Source organism: Aristolochia californica, unplaced genomic scaffold (genome assembly GCF_029961685.1).
Source record: "Aristolochia californica isolate CCGP_79_NKW_82.1479 unplaced genomic scaffold, dmAriCali1.0.hap1 SCAF_7, whole genome shotgun sequence".
Taxonomy (NCBI): Eukaryota; Viridiplantae; Streptophyta; class Magnoliopsida; order Piperales; family Aristolochiaceae; genus Aristolochia; species Aristolochia californica.
In genome coordinates, this window is record NW_027182268.1 from 3,806,552 (window position 1) to 3,824,276 (window position 17,725).

General features: G+C 35.2%; 2 protein-coding genes across 2 annotated transcripts in view; one reads left to right on the top strand and one right to left on the bottom strand.

Moving 5' to 3' along the window:
• LOC137936734 (uncharacterized) overlaps nucleotides 1–5,588 on the bottom strand; it is a 30,975-nt gene extending 25,387 nt beyond the window's left edge. Inside the window, exons 1-5 of the mRNA XM_068781593.1 lie at nucleotides 5,355–5,588; nucleotides 3,887–4,060; nucleotides 3,431–3,612; nucleotides 2,417–2,522; nucleotides 1,521–1,597 (exon numbers count right to left, since the gene is read on the bottom strand). Of these exons, the coding sequence (XP_068637694.1) occupies nucleotides 1,521–1,597; nucleotides 2,417–2,522; nucleotides 3,431–3,612; nucleotides 3,887–4,060; nucleotides 5,355–5,409 (594 nt within the window). The 5' untranslated portion in view covers nucleotides 5,410–5,588. The remainder of the gene's footprint in view (nucleotides 1–1,520; nucleotides 1,598–2,416; nucleotides 2,523–3,430; nucleotides 3,613–3,886; nucleotides 4,061–5,354) is intronic.
• Nucleotides 5,589–9,280: 3,692 nt separating this feature from the next.
• Nucleotides 9,281–16,048, top strand: LOC137936048 (probable protein phosphatase 2C 12). Its single transcript, XM_068780565.1, has 10 exons — nucleotides 9,281–9,428; nucleotides 10,068–10,382; nucleotides 11,863–12,034; nucleotides 12,363–12,516; nucleotides 12,605–12,668; nucleotides 13,360–13,467; nucleotides 13,929–14,054; nucleotides 14,138–14,370; nucleotides 14,923–15,125; nucleotides 15,218–16,048. Exons 2-10 carry the CDS (start codon nucleotides 10,191–10,193, stop codon nucleotides 15,256–15,258), a joined length of 1,293 nt encoding a protein of 430 aa, XP_068636666.1. The 5' UTR covers nucleotides 9,281–9,428; nucleotides 10,068–10,190; the 3' UTR covers nucleotides 15,259–16,048.
• Nucleotides 16,049–17,725: the final 1,677 nt, after the last annotated feature.

The window sequence follows — 17,725 nt, forward strand, 5'->3', positions numbered from 1 at the left end:
AGGATCAAGTGTCAGGGACGATGATCGCGAAAGGGCCTAAAGTGGAACGACTCTTTCCTCTTTATGTTTTTCCTTCCACCGTTAGTCCTTGTTTTCCTTTCCTTTCATTAGCATGTAATGTTGTTGGTTCTGGACCTAAGATGTGGTATAAACGTCTAGGCCACCCAAACTCTGATGTACTTCGAAAGTTATTTAATTCTGGTATATTGGGACAAAAAACATGTTCTTCTCTTGATCTTTCTTTTGAAGTGCATCATCGGGCCAATGGTATTTTCTTAAACCAGTATAAGTATATTCAAGATATTATCATCTTGGCTGGTTTGGAGGACACTTCTTCTATTGATACTCCTATGGAGGTAAATGTCAAATACAGGAAAGATGAAGGGGACCTTCTAGATGACCCTACTCTCTATCGGCGCCTGGTTGGGAGTCTCATCTACTTGACCACTACTCGCCCTGATATCTCCTATGCCGTTCATCAAGTCAGTCAGTTTATGTCCTCTCCTCGTCATCTCCATATTGCTGCAGTTCGACGCATCATCCGCTATCTTCGAGGTTCTCCTACTCGTGGGTTATTCTTTCCTACAGGCTCCTCTCTTCAACTTATTGCTTATAGTGATGCTGATTGGGCTAGGTGTCCGGATACACGTCGATCTACTACGGGTTAGTGTATATTTTTAGGTGATGCCTTAATTTCTTGGAGAAGTAAGAAACAAGATCGTGTTTCTAAATCCTTTACTGAGGTTGAGTATCGTGCCATGTCTACTGCTTGTTCTGAGATTATATGGCTACGCGGTCTTCTTGCGGAGCTTGAGTTCTCTCAGACTACTTCTACCCCTCTTCATGCTGACAACACTAGTGCTATTCAGATTGCCACCAACCCTGTTTTCCATGAACGCACCAAGCACATTGAGGTTGATTGTCATTCTATCTGAGATACCTTGGATAGTCGGGTGATATCTCTTCTTTACATTTCTTCGGATCTCCAAGTGGTTGATGTCTTCACCAAAGCAATGACTCGGCAACGGTATCAATTTTTTGTTGGCAAATTGTTGTTGGTTGACTTACCAGCATCAATTTGAGGGGGGATGTTATCGTATATTTGTATTTATGAAAGGGCATTATTTTAATTTCTGTATCTTATAACTTAAACTTCTATATCTATGTATCGGGAAGAAATGAACAAGAGATTGAAAAACAAAATCAATCTCTTGGTTCGAAGAAATCTATTGACATCAAGTTCGTAAATACAGAAAATGGATATCAAAATCCTAATTCTTGTTGGTTAGTAAAGCAGATAAAATGAAAAAAAGAAAGATAAAAACATCAAAATACTTTTAAGTAAAAAATCAATCTCCTGTACTGGCACCACAATTCTCTTATTTCATTCTCTCCCATCTAAATCTTCTTTGCTATGCATCAACAATGTTTTTTTTTTCCTTTTCTGTATGGCTCCAATATGTTTTAATAATCTGTTTCTGCTAGTACAAATTACAGGCTGCACATAAGCCAAACTTTACCTCAGGGCAAAGAACATTAACTCGAATCCCTTTCTGTTTGAATGGCACAAGTGATCGAGTAAATAAAACCACACCACCTGAGAAGTATCAGATAGAGATTGACTACAGGTTATTATTTATGAATGAAAACATTTTTCCACAAGAAATGTGAAAAGCAAAATTTTGTCGCCTTGCATATCAAGTGGCTCATATAGTGTACCAGCAGATTCAGTTGCCCATATTCTTGACAGAGGGTACCACAAAGTGCTAACAAATAATCAGTTTTCCATGAGTTGACCAAAATATGCAGAGGTTCATTCATCGTTCCTTCTCATTTTATGTCAAGTTCTTGGATGAACTGAGTAACAACAAACACTAGCCAAAGATGCAAAATTAATTTCAGGTTTCAATACATGCTCAAAACTTCTCAATGTTGACAAACTTCACAAAAAATTTCAGGATTGTAAACCTTAGTTTCTTTCCAAAAAAATATTATAAAGCTTATCAGAAATAAAAGCTTTTAGACATTATGCTTTTTTTTTTATATTTCCGCTTGAGAATGTTATACATCAAACCATGGAGAGTTAAGTGCTTACATCCTGTACCATTATTAGAGATATTTGGTCTCGTACCATGTACAGTAAAAGTATTCAGGAATTTGCCCAAGAAACATACTAAATGGTCATTCAATGAGCAGGATTTCTTTTTGCTATCCTTTAAAGCAATGTATTTTGTCATTCCATTTTTTCTCAAAAAACGAGAGATGTCAGAAATCAATCTTAAACCACCATCTACATTCATTTTTAAAAGGAGAATTTGAGCTGAATTTTCATGGTTCAGGATTGCTTCTTACTAAAGTTCCGATATTCAACTGCTGCAACAGAAACCAAATAAAGATGCCTACTATAAATCTTTACCTTTTGTAGCTGCATATATAGGATCAGCATACATTGGATAAAGACCTGAAGCAGAGCCAAGGTTTAAAATAACACCAGGCCTACCGCTTGCTTGGAAGATATCAATCTGAAAGAAGAAATCTCTAACTAATAAGGAACACCGACAGACTCAAATGCCGGGTAAGATTTGCATGAAAAAAAAGTCACTATAAAGCAATGACCAAACTTATTGTCGTGAGATGCATCATTTTTACCCAACAGAAACATCAAATATTGATACTGTTTCATACTTTGCCTATACGACCCAGATTTGTACAATTTGAATTTTAGTTTTGTGAACCAACAGGAACCAAGCCCTACATGGCTTCCAAAGTTTGTGAATTTTTTTATAACAATTTCAGGAGATAAGGAGGTACCATGCTACATGTTGATCTGCTTACAATTGGTTAAAAAACTAAAGTGTTTAGACCTTTAGCTCAAAGGTCTCATGGGGCGGATTCCTATTGAGAGGTCTTAGGTTCAACTCTCACCAAGGTAAGGGGTGCTTGAGCATGTGTAACCAACATTCAAAATAAATAAATAAAAAATGAACATTAGAAAGATTAAAAATAAAATTAAAGAGTTGATACATGTATAGCTCCTTTTCTGCCACCAGTTTGACCCACGCGCACTGGATATAATAGGTTTTACTTGGACTCTGTCCTCTAGGGTACTATAATAAATTAACAATTTATTGGGAATCATCTTGCCACCTTGTGAGTTCTTAAAGCAACATAATAAAATCTCAGAACATCCTTTGCACCACACATTGTGCTGCTACTTCTTTAGCTAGACAAAGAGCCAATCTCCAACTTATTGAAGTCAAACAGCACTTTCAGCCCTCATATATCTTCTTAAATTCTGCATAATTCACTTTGCTGTTGAGCTGCCTTTGCCTTCTTGAAGGTTCTTATTTGCATTTTTCTGTCTTTAACAAAATATTCAAATATTCAACTTTAAAAAAAAATCTTTAAAAGTCAAACGTGGTTCATGTACCGCTATTCGAGTGCAGTCAATAACTGCAATCAGATTAACTCGAACAGTTTTTCTCCATGAATCTTCACCATCAGTTTCATCTTTATAAAATGATATAGGGCAGCCAATACCAGCTGAGGTGATACAGATATCTAGTCCTCCATACGTCTGTACATGCTTCTGAAAAGCAGCAGCTAAATCTCCTATTCACAGAAAGACACGATAAATGATATATTGAGCTGCAATCATATTACAATTGCATCGAGCTGTTCATAAATTAAAGCCTAAATAAATGGCCCATAAGTCATTATTTTCTTTGGGCTAAAAAGTATCAATAAATACCAGCCTCTTTACTACAAGTTTTTGACAATTTTCACGTTGAGAATGTTAATGCCAGGATGAAACCCAGGGACCTAAAGCAGTTGTTGGACAGAAAGGCAGAACCTATAGTTATTTTGCAAAAGAATAAGTACTTACTTGTGTTGGTCACATCACACCTTATAAACTGAGCTAAAGGAAGTTGTGAACCAGCATAAAACTTTCTATTCTCTTCTTCAATCAGCAAAGCAGTTTCCTTGCCCTTCTCTTCAGAAAAGTCTATGATTGTAACAAGAACTCCTTTTCTTGCAAGGGCCAAACTAAGTCCTTTACCTACAATACATAAAACATTTATAATAACTACATCATAGCAGTCAAACTAAACCCTGGTATGCAAAGAACGGCAGAATTTAAACTTGATTAAATTGCTTGGAAGTCATGATTCTTTGAGATATATAATCTTATTAACCCTGTCAAACTGTAAGAAAGGAAGATCAAGATAAAAAAAAACAGCTAAGCAGCAATATTTGAGAAAAATTAATATAGAAACTACCAAGACAAAAAGGCAGCAGCTATAAAAAGCATTTAGTCATCCAAATAATCATCACCGCAATAGTTGGGCCTAAGCTAAGAAAAGATGTCTGCATATTAACGACGAAATCAACCAACTTAGGGTTACTAAGTTAGGTTACAATAAATTTAAGTTTGGACTTGTGCTGAACTTTCAATAAAACTATCCGTCTGCAAACACCAACAAAGCAAGTTACAATCACCAAGTTGGTTCACTTAGCTAATAATGATCAAAGACAGCACAATTCTCTTTCCAGTGGATGCAGCTTAAGGAACATTTCACAGTGAAAGAAGTATAATAATAAAAAACCTGGAATCAATTAAAAAAAATCACAACTAATTATAGAACTTCCGATACGCACATGACCATAGTCCAATCGTATTAAAACTTTATATGTAATGAGTGACAGAATTTAAACTTGACTAAATTACTTGGAAGTCATGATTCTTTGAGATATATAATCTTATTAACCCTATCAAACTATAAGAAAGGAAGACCGAGATAAAAAAACCAGCTAAACAGCAATATTTGAACAAAATGAATGTAGCAACTACCAAGTGAAAGACAGCAGATACAAACAGCGTTTCGCTATCCAAATAATGATCGCCACAATCTTAGGCCTATGCTAAGAAAATATGTCTGCATATCAATAACGAAATCAACCAGCTTAGAGATGCTTGTAAATCCGTCTGCAAACATCAACAGAGCAAACTACAATCACCGAGATGGTTCACTTGCTAATAATGATCGAAGACTGCACAATTCTCTTTCCAGTGGCTGCAGCTTAAGGAGCATTTCATCGGTGAAAGAGGTATGACATAATAAAAAAACTGGAATCAGTTACAAAAACCACAACTAATTATAGAACTGAAGATGCTAACATGACCATAGTTCAGAGACCAATCTTTAGTATTGCACTCAGCAAACATCAAAGTTATTTTTTCGATGTGATTTTATTGCATGTACACAAAGCTCTCCAAATTTATAGACATATAAACCAAAGGCACCAGTCTCATTGAAATAATCCAAAAGAAAGTTGATCGATGAAGCTCCTACCGATTCCATTTGCTCCGCCAGTGACTATGGCTGAGAGACCGGGCTTGAGTTTCATCGTCTTCTTCAGTTCTTCTTCCACTTGAGCTCCAAATTCGATATAGAAGAAGAGTCGGGTGGTGATCTGAAAAATGAAGAGAAGAGCAAAGGGAATGATGCGATCCTCTTCTGGGCGTCCTTATCTTCTTGTTTGCATGGCCCTGACATCAGCTTTGGTCAGACCGAAGTAGCAGGAGGTGGCCGTTATGTACAGTTTGACTGGGCATAGCTTAGCTCTCAACTCGAACCAAATCTATCAGTTGAACAGAGTTTAACCGGTTCCCATCCGAGTCGATGATCAGGAATAATGATAATTACAATCTTAATAATAAAATTTTCATTTTCTATATATTTTATTTAATACAATTTCTGTATTTTGGTTAATATTTTTATATAATAACTTCATTTATTTTTTCTATGTCCCCTTAAGAAAAATCAGCAAATTCCCTTCCTCTGTTTGACTTTGCATTCTTCCTGTGGGTATTGCTAATTTTCCACCTCATTTCGAACTTGTAACAGTTCCAAACCAGCATGATCCCCGCAAACCCTTCGTTTCTGATTGCCGAAAGGGATTTCGAGCAGGTTAGTAGCTCTCTCTCTCTATTTGAATATCTATTCGTGTGTTAGCCTTCGTCTCCGTTTCCGGTTTCTGTTTCTGTAGCTCTCTTAATGGACTCTATTTCTGTGTTCTGTAGCTCATTTATTGTATTCTCTATTTCTTTAGGTTATCGTTAGTTTTGGTTTAGGTTTAGGTTTAGGTTTCCATCACTGTTTGTGTTTCTATTTATATTGTTTGTCGCCAGAAAAGGAATGGGAGAAAGCGCAGCTTCCTTCTCTTCTCTGATCTCCGTCCCGTTAAAGCTCTCCGCATCTGAAGTTTCCTGGCTATCACTTTCCGCATGTCTTAAAAAGTGCATTTTGAAAGGGCAATTTCCGGGCTTCTGAAACTCTTCCCATACCTAATTGCATACACAAAATAAATGAAATTGAAAGTAAAAGTAATAGTGAATTATCAAGCCATGGTAAAATTGAATTATCTAAAGTGAAAGTGAAAATGATTTCTTTTTCTTGTGTAAGTGTTGTAATAAATTAATAAAATAATAAAAAAATTAAAGAAAATAAAAAAAGAATTTGACCATTATTATTAAAAAACATAGTTAGTGAATTTTTTTAATAATTATCTTATTTTTATTAACTAATTTTTAGAATAATAACAATAATAATAATCAAATTTTAATTTTTTTCTTTTTTAGGGTTTCCAAACAGGCCCTTAGTGTACATACTCCATTGAGTTTCTTTGTTTCATAAAAATTTATTAAAACAACATTGGTGCCAAAATTGCCATGTCATAATTGATTTACTCTCGTATTCCATTACTTTTTTCAATTGTTATTGTTCATGCATGCAAAATCAAATATTTCCTACTATTTCACGGATTTTGGAATCGCCTCTAACCCATCCATAACCTTATTTCAGAAGGTTCATTTTTTTCCCACAAATTTACTTATTATGATTGATCAATCGGAGTCACAATGATTAATCATGCAGATGAACATACATCTATTATGCCCTCTGGTTTGTTTGATTGCTCAGACGTTACAAACCTTGTCTATATTATTCTATCTAATGCAAAACAAAGCTCTCAATGGAACACGTTGGAATAAAAAAGATGTTTCCTAGTTGTGTTTTGTCACTTTATGTTTAATTTAACAAGTTAAAATTGGATAAATGGGAAAATAAAGTTAATTTATAATTAAGAAACTTTTTTTCTCTTTGTTAAAAATTGTTAAGGGAGATATACAACCAATAAATTTCATCTCTCTTTATAGAATATAGGAATGATGAATAATATTGTGGTGAATATTATTGATAAGGTGTAAACTATTTATAGAATTACACAGAGAGATTGTAGGTGATTAGGACTCTACAATTTGAGTCTATCTCTAATTCAAACACTAATTATCTTTATCTATATCATTTATCTTTATATCTATCACTATGTTTATTTCTATCTCTATTATACCCCTGCAAGATGGAGCTCCGACAAGAGAATCCAATCTTGATCTTCAAAAGGAATGTTCTTGGAAGTGGTTTAGAGAGAGCAGCGGTACTAGAGGTGGCTGGTGCGGACGGAATTTCATCTTCAGGTGGCATATCAGTGGCACTGGAGGTGGCAGGTGCGGACGGAATTTCATCTTCAGGTGGCAGAGCAATGGCATTGGAGGCGGTTGGTGCTGACGGAATTTTATCGTCAGTTGGTAGAGCAGTGACACTGGAGACAGTTGGAGCGGACGGAATCGCATCGTCTGGTGGAAGAGCAGTTGCACTAGAGGCAGCTGATGCGAACAGAATGTCAGGTGGCAAAGCAGTGGCACTGGAAGCGGCTGGTGCGGAAGGAATTTCATCGTCCGATGGAAGAGCAGCAGCACTAGAGGCGACTGGTACGGACGAAATTGCATCGTCAGGTGGCAGAGCAACAGAGGGTTTCAGCGACAGAGTTGTTTTTTTTTTAATTATCTTTATCTTTATCATTATCTTTATATCTATCACTATATTTATCTCTATCTCTATCACTTTGTTTGTGTTCCAACATGTCTCTTACCTCTTCCTCACATTTCTATCTCCTCCCTCATGGTTTCATCTCAAGCATACCCACCTTATTAAAGCTAACAAGATATTTTAAAAATTTTACTTTCTAAATTAGTTTAGGCTTAAATTATTTTTCATTTTAAATCCTATATATTTTATAATAGTAATTATTTAAAATTTTAATATTACTTCTATTTTAAAATTTTTAATATGTGTCAATTTATTTAATATTTTCTCACTTTAGTAAATCATTTTTATATAATAACTATTATGCTTGTTGTTTTATTTTTACTTTATTATATTTATATTTTATTTTTAATTTCATTAAAATATATCTAATTTTTCCTATTTTATCGACTATTACTATTTTTTAATCTTTTTGTTTCTCTACTTTAATTGATTTATTTTATTTTAAAATTATTTATAAACATTAAAATTTTAAAATAGATTTATTACATTTCATTTATTATTTGCTTTCTATTCTATAAAATACAAACTTTGTCTTATTTTAAACTATAGTATAAAACATAAAAAAAATAATACGAAAATCGGTGGACACCATTAGAAAGGTCGGGTATGTCGATAAAGGATTGGGTTTCTCAAACCAAACCGCAACTTATTGCCATAAGAACACTCCTACATCTCATAAATTATATTATCATAAAATATTTATTATTTTTATATAATTACTCAAATAACATACATATAATGTCAATAAATTATTCATCTCTATTTTTTTCCCTTGCATTCTAGTGAATAATATAAAAGATGGTGGACGAAAGGAAGGTACATGGTTAAGAGCCAATTTTTGGTCACGAACATGGTAACATGGATGTAATATTTTTCCGTGCAATTATGTAACACAGCCGACCTATCATTAGCTGTTTATGGTCGCCGTCATCAGTTTATCCCAATCGACGACAATTCCATGCAAAACGTGTAAAGAAAAACGGGAATGATGGGAGGCGAGACCAAAAGGTGAGAGCGACTTAAGACGCTCTGGCGTTAAGCTTTTGGCCGCTGTGTCGGGCCCGGCCATGTGCGTGTCCTGTCTTGACGAATTGGAGCGAAACTCGCGTCCGGTTCAATCAATGGAAAATGGGGCCGACCGGAGACAGGGATATTGGTGGGGTCCACCTGAAAAGCTGCTTGCCGATTTGCGGGAGCCTGGTCTGGGGCAGTCTAAAGTCCGGCCCCTAAAATTCGGTGCGTTGTTGACATGTCAGCACGTGTAAAAAGGCGACAGCCCGTCCTTTTAATTGCTCTTTTCTCTCTCTTAAACGCTCCCCTTTCTTTCTCTCTCTCTCTCTCGGGAAAAAATGGAATTTTTGCGGGTTGCCGGGATCCGCATTTCTCGATCCCTGCACAAACCTCGATCTCTCTTTTCATCCTTTCGCGATTAGGGCAGGAGGGAACGACGAGCTGAGACCGAATTTCTCCTTTTTGTCTGTAAGCTATTCTTTGTTTTTTTTAAAAATTTTTTTTTTCGTGAAAGGAGAATTGGTGAGTATAATTTTTGTCTCTCATGTTAATTGTTTGCATTGTTAGATTCTTTCTGTTTTCCGTGGTTTGTTTGTTAGGGAGATTCGGCAATTACATGACTCTGTGGTTTTTCTTTTCTTTTTTGTCTTTTTCAGTTACTACTTTCAGTTAATTGTGGCTATTTCACTTTTTTTTTTGCGGACAATTTTATCGAGAATTTGATATGTACTTTTTTAAAATTTTTCTTGAGAAAAAATTCTACTTTTTATCGCTCAACAACGCGAGAATTACGAAGAATTGACCTTTTTTTGCGCAAGTTTCACGTGATGTTAAATATGCATTTCGATATTGGAATGAATAACACTTGTGTTCATTTTGTCTTGATTTGGATTCTTCCATAGATTATTCCTTTTCTTATAAGAATGATATGCTCGTTCGGTAGATAGTAATTTCAACGAAATTGGTCTACATTCTCCAGGAAATGATTATTTACGCAATGGTGCCTATGCGAACTTTCATTTTTTTACTATTTTTATTTTTTTTGTAAATCACTAAATGAGAATCTAGTTGTAACCGTGTAAGTTCTGATTTTTTAATTGCTACCAGGTCTCTGTTGATCTTTGCCGTCTCCCGCAATCAACAACATGTTTTCATTTTTGACCGCTTTAGGCCTAAGGTTTTAGGTGCTGCTCTTTTTCCGTATCAGTATTCTTAGTAGGTTTGAGGAAAATGTCCTCCAAGAATGGCATGGTCCCATTGGCTGTTCTGCTTAAGCGTGAATTGACGAATGAGAAGATTGAGAACCCGGACAACTTACATGGTCAGGCCAACCAGAGCAAGAAAGGAGAGGATTTTACTCTATTAAAGACAGAATGCCAGAGGGTACCTGGTGATGGCTCGACTACATTCTCAGTTTTTGGGGTAGGATGATATCCATACTGTCAATTGTTACTTTTTTTTTTTCTTAATGAAAATTACTAGTAATTTTGGTGCTTTTTTGTAATTTTAATTCAGAATAGCATAATAATTGTTTCTTAGACCAACAGAATTATCTGACCATTGAGTTAATTATATTTTATCTATTGAGCTGCTACATTTAAAAAACAAAAGTTACATGTACACTGTTTTTACGCTTTTAGGTGGGCTTGTGTACACAAATAAACAAATCTGCATCACTTAAATTAGTTCACATGCCTATCTTCTATAACTTGCCGTGGAAATCAGAGAAGTGGTATAGTGGCTATGTTTCAACTTGTTTTGTTGCCTGCTGACTAAAAGAGAGAATGATCCAAAGCATTTCATATTGAGTCTTAATAAAAAATGTGTCAACTGAGTTGGAATTCATGGGATCTACCGATAATCTGTGGTGGGGATCTTTTGTTTCATTTTCTTCTTTTTTCTGAATAGCTTATTGGGACCTTGGAGCATGAATGTACCTTTGTCCATGCGGAAGTCAACTGGCAAGGTGAAGAGTGTAATACTGTCATTTAGCATTATTCCTGGAGTCAGTGGAAACTGCAGGTATTGGGGACAGCCAAAGACAAAAAAATGATACAATTCCAAAATGCCAATTCCATCTGTCACTTTAACACTGTTAAGCTGCTCATCTAAGTGTAAATACAACTAGGAGTTGCTCTTACATATGATTCAACATCTCCACTGCAGCCACTTATATCTAGATTATTTTTGTGGATAAACTTATATGTATATGTACCAGTCAAAAGGCTCAACAAAGTGAACAATTTGTTAGGTCATTTAGAGAGTTGGCCACTTTTTTGCAGGAAATCTTTAAGAAGTTATAACAATTGGTATAGAAGCTAATGCATTTCATTGGAAAGTTGTGTTTAAAGGATGTTTCTTTTTTGTTGCTCAATAGTTTTACATAACCGAGCTCTTGTGAGAAGCAGCCCCTTTTATTCAGTTTTCAAAAGATCCACTGTTAGAAATTTCCTTTTTTTGAATGTATATATTGTTTTGGGGTACACAAAAATCATGTTTTGATATGCCAAAGTTTGAAATGCTTAAGTTGTATTTTTTCTGTCGTTACTTCTGCTACCTGTGTCTGCTTTCTTTTTAATTTTTTTACTAAATACATTTTTTAAAGAAAAACTGTGATAAAGAATCTCACTAAATAACAGGAAGGCCTCTGATTAAGAAGTGTTAGAAATATATTCAATTTTTTTCTCATCAAATAATAGAGCAACCTCAGAATATAATCTTATGTTATTGTCTTCATATGTTGCTTATCATCAATGAACTTGGTTCTGTTTGGCCATCATGAGAATAATCCATTCTAGATGCCTACCATTTGTTTCTTAATGGATTTGCTTTATTTTTTTTTAGTTTTTATCAAAAAGGGGCTTAATGCATTGACTTAGTTGGTGCATTTTGTTTTCTGCAGTTGTTTGATGGGCATAATGGGTCTGCTGCTGCTATATACACCAAAGAGAATCTCTTAAACAATGTTTTGAGTGCTATTCCTTCAGATCTTAGTAGGGATGAGTGGCTAGCAGCACTGCCAAGGGCTTTGGTTGCTGGGTTCATTAAAACAGACAAAGATTTTCAAGATCACGGTAAGGCACTTCTGTTATGTATCTGTCATGCACATTCATGTACACATTAAGAACTGCCAATGTCAGATATGACTCACTAGCTGAGCAAACTGTAACTCGTCACTATGTATTAGTTTGTAGTTCTTTCCCCTTGGTCCCGAGGGCTGGGGGACTTCCTCTCCCTTTCTATATGTAAATTATTATTTTTTATTGGAAAAGTACCATAAATTCATAAAAATCAAAACACTTAAGTGTTCCTCCTTTGTGGATCTTGTTTCATTTTTTCTTTTACTTGTTGTAAGTTCTATCGTGTGGGTGGATTAGGTTTATGATTTGGTTTCTTTTTCAGCACAAACTTCTGGAACAACAGTTACGTTTGTGATTATAGATGGGTGGGTTGTAACTGCTGCATCTGTTGGCGATTCACTTTGCATACTTGAATCTGCTGAAGGTGCAATTTACTCCCTTTCAGCAGATCATAGACTTGACGAAAATGAAGAGGAGTAAGTGTTTGGGTTTAAATAAATAAGGTTGCTTTATTTCTTAACAGTCTTTCACCACACAGGTATTTACTCTTCTATAATCTAACAGGGTGCAGCGTGTAACTGCTAGTGGGGGGGAGGTTGGTAGACTCAACACAGGTGGTGGTACAGAGGTATTCTTTTGTACAATACTAATTAAGTTTCCTCCCTACTTACAGTTACTTGCTTAATTGTAAAATGCATGAAGTACTTTGGATAGTTGATGTGATCTCACTGGAAAAGGCTTCTGCTTTAGTTGGGACCAAATCAGACCGGTTATGAGTGTATACTTAGTTTCTAGAGGGGCCTCCGAAGAAGATTAGATCAACTTATCTTTTGTGGAAACCAAGACTGTCTGGCTCCCAAATAGTTGTTGGTGATTTAAGAACACAATTAACTAGTGTAGTCATAAGCTTCTTTTCCTTAGAAATTATGGAAATTACGGAGATATGGAAGATCTTTGGCTCATGTTGTCTATCTAAACAAACATGTCAATCTCTTTTCTGCAGATAGCATTCCCCTCTGTTGCCTACTTTATCTTGTTCAAAATCTAGACTCTAACTGTCTCTATGAAGAAAAACCTCACTGAAATTAAGAAGAGCTAATTAAGTAGTCACTATGTTTCATAGCAAATACTTATCTTCAACTCGCCAAAGACATGCTTGAGTTCATGAGATGATAGTGACTGTGAGACAATGTAGTATAGGATGGCTATATGTAAAATATTGATTGTGCATGCTGTTATTATATTCTATATTTGTGTTTATATTATTTGTATTATCATGATAAAGCTTTCTTATTGAGTCTCTTACATTTGTCTTTCAGATTGGCCCTCTAAGATGTTGGCCAGGGGGCTTGTGTCTGTCAAGATCTATTGGAGATAAGGACGTTGGAGAGTTCATTGTCCCAATCCCCTATGTAAAGCAAGTGAAGGTTTGCTACTGTTCATCCTTCCTTACATGTTTTTTCTTCTAAAACTTTTCTGGAAGCCACATATAAATTGGTGAAAAACTTTTCCAAATTATTTTCATCTAAATGGTGCATCATCTCACTGATTCAGTCAATTTCAAGAAGAATGGGTTATCCTTGATAAGTAACTCTACCCTACGTAACATATACAGATTCATTGATGATAGAACTCAAATAAAAATTCTTAGGTTCTTGCATGTCTTGCATTCTTAGGATAGTTTTTCTGAAAGGATTATCCCATCACTGTATATGACCAATCATATGAAGTTTATTATTTTACTTGTGGATTTTCTGTTTTAATTTTTTATGGGATAGAGAACTTTCTTTTGTTAGCATTGTTATATTTGTGGCAACTTAGGTGCAGCTGCTTGTTTGATATAACATTTTATGTGATTCAACCTTTTCTCTTCTCTTTTATACTTCAGCTCTCTACTGCTGGAGGTCGACTTATCATCTCAAGTGATGGTGTTTGGGATGCTTTGTCTTCTGAATCGGCAATAAATTGTTGTCGGGGACTGCCAGCGGAGGCTGCAGCTGCTCAAATTGTTAAAGTAATATTTTCTGATCAGATGTGAACATGTAGTTCTTATTTTACAACATTTACTAAATTCCATCTCCTGCAATCTATATGCAGGAAGCAGTACAAGTAAAGGGGCTTCGAGATGATACTACCTGTATTGTGATTGATATGTTACCCCCGGAAAAGTTGGCTCCACCATTGCAGGCACACAAGAAGCCTGGCAAAGGGGTGTTCAAAGCCATGTTCAAGAAGAGATATTCTGAATCTTCGAGTAGTGATAGAGATTTTTGTGAGCCAGATGTGGTGGAAGAAATGTTTGAGGATGGATCAGCCGTACTCGCTGAAAGGTTTGTGCAACATTGTTTCAATAAGACAAACTTAGATATACTCAAAATTTGGAGAGAAATTAAGCACACTAATTTGGTTATAAATGAGAGAAAAGTGTTTGGTGTGGATCCAGTAGTTATTCAGTTTGTCAATATGCTGCTTTACCCATGACAGGCTTTTGACAAGATTGCTTACAATTTGTAACCTAGTGCATGTTGATGACTGAAAGGGTGGGGAAAATGTGAAATGTTGTAAGGTACATTCACATAGTGATCAAAACCTTCAAAAAGCATGCATTTACAAAGGAAAAGGTTCTAAATATAATTCAAAAGCAAGCGAAATTTGCTCCTGCAATTTGAAATAGATGAGAAAGATGTTCCATGCTGAGAGACTTTTTCGTGTTTTGGGTTAAAGCATACATGAAACATTCACTGGATATTCAATTTTACATGTAATTCTTTAATTACTTACAATTTTTAATTCCTGCTGATTGCAGCATAGTTGGGGCAACGTTCTTATCAATTTTAAGTTTTTTAGGATATGATGGATTCATTACTCTGTGGCTTTTGCAGGTTAGATATGGAATATCCCTTGTGCAATATATTCAAGTTGTTCAAATGTGCAGTTTGTCAGCTAGAGATGAAACCCGGAGAAGGTATTTCGGTTCATGAAGGTTCATCTTCTCAAGGTAGGTCACGCCCATGGGATGGTCCTTTCCTTTGCAAAAGTTGTCAATTAAAGAAAGAAGCCATGGAGGGGAGAAGGCGGCATGGGGGTATAATATCTTTCAATGACTTCTATGATTTAGTCGTGTGATACTTGCATTCTGATCGTTTAAAATAACTCAGGATACTATTTCATTTGAAGGTTCAGATGGTGATTCTGGAGATTGTTACGGAAGTGACTAGACATTCCAATCAAAGGTTTCAATGTGATCTTCCTGCACATTGGCTTGCTAGCGTTTGTAGCAGAGTTAACCAAGCTGGGAAATTTGAAGGCCTCACATATTAAATTTATCCGTTCATTTGCTAGTGACTTGAATGAGCGGTGCCATCTCTCATAACATTTAGTCCTCAGTTGCATCTGGTGGAACAGAATGCACATTTGAAGATTTCTCTAATTTGAGAGGAAAATCAGAAAAATTGGTGCGTCATTCAATTGAAACTGCTGCATTCTTTCGGGAGACCCGTGTGAGAAGAGTCCGTGATAGCTCAAGCTCTTTTTTCTGGGTTTGCTGCCATATATAAGAATTCATTTCTATAGAGGTATAGTTGGAGACAACCTTCTTCTTGTAATTTACTATACAGAATTTGGTGGAATATCCCCTCTGGCTTCGAGCAATATTTGTTAAAATCCTGGTTCCAGCAAACACATCTTGCTGACTCAATTAGGTCCTGTGCATGAAGATACATGATCAATTGTTGCTAACTAAATAGGAGAGCAGAGTTGTTCAAGTTTAATGTCTATAGCCCATACTATTACAGTAAAGAGAAGAGATTGTACTTATTTTTCTCATTTTTTTCATTCTGATTTTAGAAAATTTAGGAGTTCCACATTTCTTTCATCTCTTGCTCCCTCTCACACATAAAATGCAGCTTGACTACAGACTCTCTCAGGTGATTTTGGACTAATTGCCACAACATGTCTTTGTTATTTTCTCTTTCCTCTTATGATGACGAACCAGGCTTTAAATATTATGTGCTTCTATTTGGGGAATTGAAGAAACCAGGTTATCTTTGAAGCGCTTATCAAAGTCAACCTTGACCCAAACCTGACCTTTTAAAAAAGCCTTGAGTTGGAAAACCAACCCTAACCCTATCCTGTTATGTTTTACCTCGACCCTGATCTCGCCTAGTTTGATTGGGATTAGGTTTTCAAAAACAAAACTTTTACTTTGAACCTCAAACTTTGACCTCTAAACCTGACCTGAAAAAACTTAGGGTTGGAAGATGAGCCCCAACCCATTTCGTTTCCCTTTTCTGGACTTGTTCTCATCCAAAAATCCAGACCCCTCCCAAACTCGAGCTTGAAACCTGATCCTAAAAACACAACGTTGAAACACCAACCCTAATCCTACCTCCCTTTTCATTTTCCTCAACTTTGTATTCATCCCAATTGATTAGGGATATTTTTTAAAAAACCTTTAATCTAATCCCAAACCTCAAAAGGACTGGTCCAAAAGCCAACCCCAACCCTACCTTGTTTGCCCAATAAACAAATGAAAAAGTTGGTTTCCCATTTTATAACTTACACATTCTATTAACATATAATAAATAATGAATGACATGGAAATGATTAAATATGATATGAGTTTCCTTAAAGACCCAAAAGTAAAAGTAAAAGATATGAGTCTCTTCTCGTTTTTTTCTCCCAAAATTTCTTTCCTGATTTTTTAATTCACTTATTTTTTTATTTTTTATACTATACTAGATTTTCTTAGATTTTAAATATTTGGAAGAGAAGCTGATAAGGTAACCAAAGTTGGACCTTGTTGCCACACTATTTATCTATTTATCTATCTATCTATCGATCGATATATATATATATATATATATATATATATATATATATACACACACACACATTAGTTGCTAAAAAATAATTGATCAAGCCTTATGACATAAAGGAGACGAGCAAAATTTCTATTAAGAAGGTCAAATCTCTCTTAGAACACACTGTGCCGGCTTAGACACATGGAATACAAGACATGTTTCTATCTCTTCTCCATGGAGGAAAGACAGTCTAGACAGGATTGAGACAACTAGCTACCTGTACAAGGCTAACTTTTAGTTAAATGACAAAACTTCAAACAAGTGTGTTGACTACTGCCTAGGACTAATCTTAATATAAGCCATGAGCCAAAATAATATATAAATCAATCAATTCAGTAATGCCGAAAGGTTGCTGATCACAAAATAGTCTCCATATCAAGAAATTACATTGGGTGTAATTAGTTATTTTATTTTATGGGACGTGTATCAAATTGCTTTTCTTGGGATATAAATTTTCAACCAGGGGCATTAACAGGGCCTTAGACATAACTATTTAATCGTATATGGGACCTTACCAGATATTTTCATAAATTAACATCACTCCTATTAAAAAAAATTATAAAATGATTAAACAATTTAAGAGTTTCAATTCACCGAAAATATTTTTTTTGGGGAGGGAGGGGAGTAAAAAATGAATTGCTTTTCTGTGTTAGTGAGTTCAATGAAAAGTGTAGTGTAAAGTATTTTTTTGTGTTAATATGCATAATAAAAAATATAGTGAAAAGTGGAGAATGAGTTTATTAATAAAATACTCTGATTGATTTTACTTTATTGTTAGTTTTATCCAACAAATTTAATTAAAAAATAAGCTATATAATTTAAA

Excerpts from the sequence above, each read along its gene's own strand:
- LOC137936048 (XM_068780565.1), top strand. The coding sequence starts at position 10,191 with ATGTCCTCCAAGAATGGCATGGTCCCATTGGCTGTTCTGCTTAAGCGT. Across the intron at positions 14,055-14,137 it reads CAGCTGCTCAAATTGTTAAA|GAAGCAGTACAAGTAAAGGG; the intron begins GTAATATTTTCT and ends ATCTATATGCAG. Across the intron at positions 14,371-14,922 it reads TCAGCCGTACTCGCTGAAAG|GTTAGATATGGAATATCCCT; the intron begins GTTTGTGCAACA and ends TGGCTTTTGCAG.